The sequence below is a fragment of the Micropterus salmoides genome, unplaced genomic scaffold, assembly GCF_014851395.1.
Source record: "Micropterus salmoides isolate LMB-PRFRI ecotype aquatic unplaced genomic scaffold, ASM1485139v1 Ms_hic_scaffold_1, whole genome shotgun sequence".
NCBI classification, from domain to species: Eukaryota; Metazoa; Chordata; class Actinopteri; order Centrarchiformes; family Centrarchidae; genus Micropterus; species Micropterus salmoides.
In genome coordinates this window covers 42,095,275-42,101,755 of record NW_024040040.1, presented here as the reverse complement: position 1 = coordinate 42,101,755, position 6,481 = coordinate 42,095,275, and the positions used below count along the sequence as shown (strand labels likewise).

The 6,481-nt window shown below is 37.1% G+C and overlaps 1 protein-coding gene across 2 annotated transcripts; it reads right to left on the bottom strand.

Moving 5' to 3' along the window:
- slc22a13b (solute carrier family 22 member 13b) lies at positions 1–6,481 on the bottom strand. Of its 2 annotated transcripts, XM_038728840.1 has the most exons (10): positions 5,988–6,479; positions 4,680–4,783; positions 4,371–4,525; positions 3,889–4,060; positions 3,647–3,767; positions 3,456–3,550; positions 3,160–3,374; positions 2,950–3,058; positions 2,637–2,831; positions 1–2,541 (listed from the first exon to the last, which is right to left on the bottom strand). In XM_038728840.1, exons 1-10 carry the CDS (start codon positions 6,360–6,362, stop codon positions 2,475–2,477), a joined length of 1,608 nt encoding a protein of 535 aa, XP_038584768.1. In that variant the 5' UTR covers positions 6,363–6,479; the 3' UTR covers positions 1–2,474. The 2 variants fall into 2 exon arrangements, with proteins under 2 accessions (XP_038584768.1, XP_038584774.1); XM_038728846.1 differs by lacking the exon at positions 1–2,541 and having other exon boundaries at positions 2,685–2,827; positions 5,988–6,481.

The window sequence follows — 6,481 nt, the reverse complement described above, 5'->3', positions numbered from 1 at the left end:
TCAAAATGAACTTGGACCCCCCTGGTGTTTTTAATGAACATGAAAAAAATGACAAAATAAAAATGTAACTTCCAAAACAAACATTTTAGTGTGATTTTTACCAACAAATAGTGACAAAACAATAAATTCAGAGATGGGTGAAATGGACAATTTAGATTAGGGTAGTAAGTCATTTAGTGTCCCCTACAAAACACTCACTCACAAAATTAATTAAAAGATAACAACAAAAGTCAACACAAACTGGGATAAGTACATCTTCACAAGTTATACTTCAACAGTTTGTGTAATATCTTTTGGGTTATTGTCATGTCCTTTCTACATTCGAACATCTTACACTTGTAGACAGGTGAGATTCAGCTCTTGTTAAAGAGAACATTACACTAAAATATGCATCAAACTTTAACCAGAATGTAACCAAAATGCAGTGTCAGACTTTAGCATGCTATGGATGACTCATAGACCCATCCATCCATACATCCAGTTGTACTGTTATATGCTTCAATGGTTTCCAAATCCAATCCACAGATGTGAACATTTCACCGCTTTCAAACCTTGCATCCTCATACACCAGGAGGGTGAGATTTCTTTGTCTCTCATTTGTCAGGTTGGCCTGACACTCCAAGATCCAGTCAGTGTAACACTGATGAGGGAAGTGCCTGAAAATACCTAGCTAATCACATCAAAAGCAGCAAACATGCAAAGCATAATGCAACCAGTAAGTGTTTCTGAAACTAACCAGTGCCCTTGGTGGCTAAATTTGCAGTGGTTCCACATCATGTACAAAGCTTCAGTCTAGGCACAGGATGAATAGGACCCAGTAAGGGTGAAAACACCAAAATAATTAATCTTGGTAATTAATATTTAACCAAGCATAATAATGTGTTTTATGGCACTATTTTTAGTAGGGACTATCAGCCCCTATTCCACCAATTGTAAAATTTGGATTAGCTAAATCAATGACATGAGCACTAACACAGATAATGACCAGGGCCCGTATTTATCAAGGTGCTCAGAATTACTCATAAGAACACTGCTAAAAATTGAGTAAAAAAATTCTTGGCTGTTGCTGTCTCCACAATGCTGCCATCACAAGCCCCTACAGGGAACTCCTAACGAGACTTCTCAAGCTGTCTTAAATAACTGGGAAAGTAAGAGTGATTCTTAGCTTTAAGACACTTGATAACTTGCTTTTATACTTAAGCGACAGCGACAGATTAAAGTAGGAGTTAATTCCATGAATTCTCAGCACTTAAGACTAAAATGGCACTTTGAGAAGCTTGATAAATACCGGCCCAGATTAATAAATTAGGCATTTAGCCTGCTCTATACTGAATTTACTGAATATGCCTTTGCCAAACTTAGTTAGTTAGTGTAATTGTATTTTGTTACAGTATATGTATAGGATTTCGCTCCATGTCTTCTTCATGAATCATTTGTTGAGGGTAAGGACTTTTTGTAAGCTATAGCCTCAGCCTTTAATTTTTTGTGAAATTTCAGTTCTAAATTAGCATGATATAATTTATTCAGCCATTAAATACATATGGACTCAGTCAGCGACAGATGAACCGGCTGGACCATCTCGCAGAATTAACATCAAATAGCTAGCTAGTTAGCTACAACGGATCAATTCTGCAGGTCACTTACTAAAAATGTCTACTTCTGTCTGAAACTAGAGACCTATGACTAACATAAAGGGTTTTAGGCACAATTTGGGCTTCAGTAACAAACATATTTTTGTTTTGTTTTGTTTTGTTTGGATACTTTCAAAATATAGCCGTCTCTTGTGAGCTCTCCAACGTTGCCTACCCTATCTGGGGATAACAGATGTAAATTAGCTGCTAGCTAACTCCGGTGCAATTACTTTAAATTGTAACTGTCCTTGCAAAAATCAACAACAAATTAAATAATCTTTAATCCATTAAAAGGTAGTAAAGTAAGTGAGGAATTTCCAACATCATGCTGTCAGAATACTTAAATAGTCAAAGCAGAAAAAGCACATGTGTTACATTTGCCTTCAGTCCAGTGCAATTAGCTTGCACTTGGCACCTGGAAAAGGCTGTGATTTAACAGAGTTAATACTAGCAATAAAAAATAATAAGCAGTAATAATGAGCGACTCTTTACATTTTAAAACACAGATGCAAGACAACAGTGTTAAAAGCAACATTAATGTTTTTTTATGGGGTCAGAACAGAATAGCAAATGTACATATATACATAAGTTAAAATATAGCCTATAAAGATCTATCAAACAGTCTATAATTTCTGTAGTAGTAAAACATTTTTCACAGATTGTAGCAAAAAATAAAAATTAAGTTTAATAATTTACAAGTTAAACATGATTCAGCTGAATCTTTGCATTTAGGTAACAGCATTCTGATAAATTCTTGCTGCCAATTATCAGTTGAGAATAGGCAAACAATTTTTCTCTGATATGAAAAAAGAAACACTAGGAAAAAAACTAGATCCATATAAATTACATTTTTGTGATCTTTTCTGAGTTAGACAAGGATCCCATCTCAACAGTCTTATTCTCTGGGTTTCTGAAATTAAAAACAAGAAGATTATCATATAGAATTGCTTTGATTCTCTTTTAAGTGAAGTAAGCACTCTGTTGTGAAAGGGTTCATCAACTCACGTGAGTTCAGCATGGTCTTGGAGTTCAGCATTACAGGTTTCAGGCAGTAATAAACAGAAACCTGCAGCAGCAATTGGGATGATGCCATATATCAGCATGGGGATGGTGAAATGGTAGACGTCCAGGAGCCTAATCAGTGGAGCGAGGATGCCCGCCACACGGGCGCACATGCCGTTTAGACCTATACCATTCTGCCTACCAGATATACATTAGACTTATCAGCAATCTCACAGCATGTAAGAATAGAAAACATGGCATTTTCTGCAAATATTAAGTATAATATGTTTTACCTTTGGGGCATTAACTACTTTACCTTAGATTGGTCGGGTATAGTTCTGCCGTATAAACATAGATTATGGAGAAACTGGCAGTGGCTGCAAATTTTCCCATTACAGCTATGACTGTTACCCCTACAGGAAGATCTGATGGACAAATAATGAATCAGATAAAAATGTAAACGTACGTGTTGTCAGAATGCAGGTTTGAAGATATCACAGACTCCCAATATTATACAACAAAGTACCTCTTGGAATGACAAGTATCCCAAGACAAGCACATCCTCCAAACAACAGGACCCCTGCTAGAATTATTTTCCTGCCGAAGTGCTGGATGAGAGGCAAACTTCCCAGACGTGCAGGGAGTTCTACTACGCCAAAGATGAACTGTGTGAGGTAGATATCCAGACCGAAATTGCCAACATTCAGGCTTAGTCCATAGTACATCAGACTTGTTGCAAACCTATTAACAAAGTGGAAGAGATGTCTTCAGTGCAACCAGAAATGTACGGCTGTAATGCTGTGGTTGTGAGTAAATACTCACCAGACGTAGCTCATTATGAGAGCACGTTTTCTCAGATATGATATCCTAAAGATGTCCAGCATGCTTCCTCTTTTGGAAGTATCCTCGACCTCCAGCTAAACAATGTAGGTGTACTTTTTTAGTTATATTTATTTTAGAGCTTTTTTGTGTTTGATTCTGCTTGAAGTCAAGGTGTCTTTGATGCTGCTCACCTTGTCAAGCAGATCTTCCGGGCTCTTCCTTCCGTTCACCTTGGCTGCCCTCCGGATCTCCTTTATGGCCTCCGTCTTCCTGCCCTGGGTGATGAGCCAGCGAGCTGACTCTGGAAGAATCCTAATTGATACATACGTCCATGATCACAAACTGTAATAAACACTTTATTTTATTAATAGACTAAAGTAGACATTAGCCTCTAAAGCATTAAATCCAAGTAGTGGCATGAGAGGCTGCTGACCAGTAAAAGATTCCCAGAACAAGGGCAAGAGGGCTGAAGAGCACCAGCTGCAGGATCCTCCAGTTGCGGATCAAATAGGCATAGCCAGACAACACCATCAGTCCAAGAGGGAAAAAAGAGTGGCTGATAATGGTGCACAAAGCAAACTTGGACGAATCACTCCACTCTCCACCTTCAAAGCAATAGTACAGACAGAAATGCCTTTTTTTTAGAAAGTTGGTTGTGTGTGTGTGTGTAACTTAATACTTACTACTCCTATTATTACTAATTTCACTGTAATTGTGACAACTTTAAGTTAAATATATGTATGCATCTGTAATGCGAAAGTATCAACAATTCAATGCATGCAACACTCAACAATGCAACACATATAACTTAACCATCAGTGACTTTATTTGTAATAAAAACAATGCTCATCAAATGGAATAATTTCCTCCTTATCTTCTAAAGAAGAGAATTTCAGTTGTGAGCATTTTACCTACCTATCACAAATGCATTAGCAATAATGCCTGAAATGGAGATGCCACCTAAAAATTTGATTGCCATGTAAACATAGATGTTGGGTGAGAAAGCAGCACCGACACCAAACAACAGCAGGAGAAAGAGTGAAAGCAGGACCACGAAGCGTCGACCGAACCTACAAAGACAAGGGAAGTACTTTGTACTTGAGCTTTGAATGAAAATGAGAACAATTTATTTCATTTAAGCAGATGCACTGTGTGCATAAAATAGTTTCTTTGAAAAGTAAAATGCGCAGAGTTCAGAATCATAAAGTTGCAGTGATTGTGTACCTGTCAGCCATCTGCCCCAACACCAGCGCTCCAACCAGAAGACCGGCCATGTAGATGGACTGCGATGCCTCAATCAAACTGCTCCTGTCACACACCAGGTCGAACTGAGTACAGAAAGGATGGTGAAAGGAGAAGAAGACCACAGAAAATACAGAAAAGGGGGGCTTTATAACAGTGGTGGTGATTCCATCATCATCGCATACTTTCACAAACTTTGCAAGTTTTTCCGAAGTGCTTTATATCATGGCTCTTGTAATCAGTGTTAGTTAATGGTAATAGGGCCCTTGTACGTCCTTGTAAGATGGATAATAACATTATTATATGTTACTAAGACTATGAAAGTGTTAAAATTAGCATCATACACTTTTGTAATTTTTTAAGCTTAAAAGACACTTGTTAATAATTTATAGACTGCTTAAGAACATTAATAAAAGCTAAATCTAAAGTGAGAAAAACACTTTATTTAGGTTAATAAATCCTTTATCATGCAGTTATTAACAGTTATATATACTTTTACAATTACACTGTTTTTCTAAGATTATTATTTCAGCAAAGGGGCCAGGCTGGATTCAAACCAGGGCCACTGCAGTGCTGCAATGCTCTTACCAGATGGGGCTTTGAAAAAAATGCAACAGTTATTAGTAAAATTATAGTACATTTTAACATTTCGGTATATTTTATACAGTAAAAGATATTCTAAAACCTTCTATAAAATCATTGCTAATCACCTCGATATAATAGAGAAATAATTCAGTTAGAGGCATCCCAGTAGTTCATCTAGTGGCTGAGTCCTTACAGCAGTGCCCTGGGTTTAAATCCAGCCTGGCCACTTTGCTTTGGCATAATGCCAACAAAAAAAATCTTTTTAAAAAGTTGAATTATAAAACTGTATGTGTATATAAAGTTTTTTAACCTTAATAAAGCAACAACAAAAAAGCTTATTAAAGGTTAAGCGACAGAAAATGTAAGTTAGTAAGACTCAGTAAATTCGTTTGTAAGGCTATAATGAACAATTATAAGAAATAAAGGTTTTTATTCATGTTATTAGTTTCTTATAAGAGCTTAAAATGTCTTAGAACAATAAATGTGCTGATTATTAACGCTTATATAGTCTTATTAACACATGATGTAAATAAGCATCATATAAGGGCTTACAAGAGCCTTATTACCTATTACTAACGCTTACAAGGACCTTAACATAAATGGAGACAATCTATGTTAACCTGCCTAAAAACACAAATATATATTTATATATACATTTAATTTTTGGTGTGTTGTTCTCTGGGTGTATAAACAAGCATCTCTTACCTCTGTCACAATGCTGGAGGCACCTTTCGGTGCCTCAAAAACTGACCCATTAATGCATCCAGTTGTATCGTTAATCCCATATGCTTCAATGGTTTCCAAATCCAAATTCACAGGTGTGAACATTTGACAGCTTTCAAAACTTCCATCCTTGTTCACTGGGAGGGTGAGATTTCTTTGTCTCTCATCTGTCAGGTTGGGCCCAAGATCCAAAATCCAGTTAGTGTTACAGTGATGCGGGAAGTTCATGCCTATAAACACCTGGCTAATCACATCAAAGGCTGTAAACATGGAGGGGATGCATAATGCGGCCACTAAACGTTTCTGAAATAAACCAAACTCCCCAATCTCCTTCAGGATCTGCCCAAAGTTGCTCATATTGGTATCTGAATGTCCTCAGAGTGCGGCGTGGGACACTGAAAGGTTTCGGGCTTTAAGCAACATCCAGCCACAGTCAGTCAACTTGACTCTCATTCTGCAAGTTAATATTTAAACTG

What these genes read in the sequence shown, in the direction of transcription:
- slc22a13b (XM_038728840.1), bottom strand. Translation starts at nt 6,362, where the DNA reads ATGAGCAACTTTGGGCAGATCCTGAAGGAGATTGGGGAGTTTGGTTTA. An exon ending in CCTCCAGCATTGTGACAGAG is followed by an intron (nt 4,784 to 5,987) that starts GTAAGAGATGCT and finishes TTCTGTACTCAG; the next exon opens with TTCGACCTGGTGTGTGACAG. An exon ending in TTGGGGCAGATGGCTGACAG is followed by an intron (nt 4,526 to 4,679) that starts GTACACAATCAC and finishes TTGTCTTTGTAG; the next exon opens with GTTCGGTCGACGCTTCGTGG.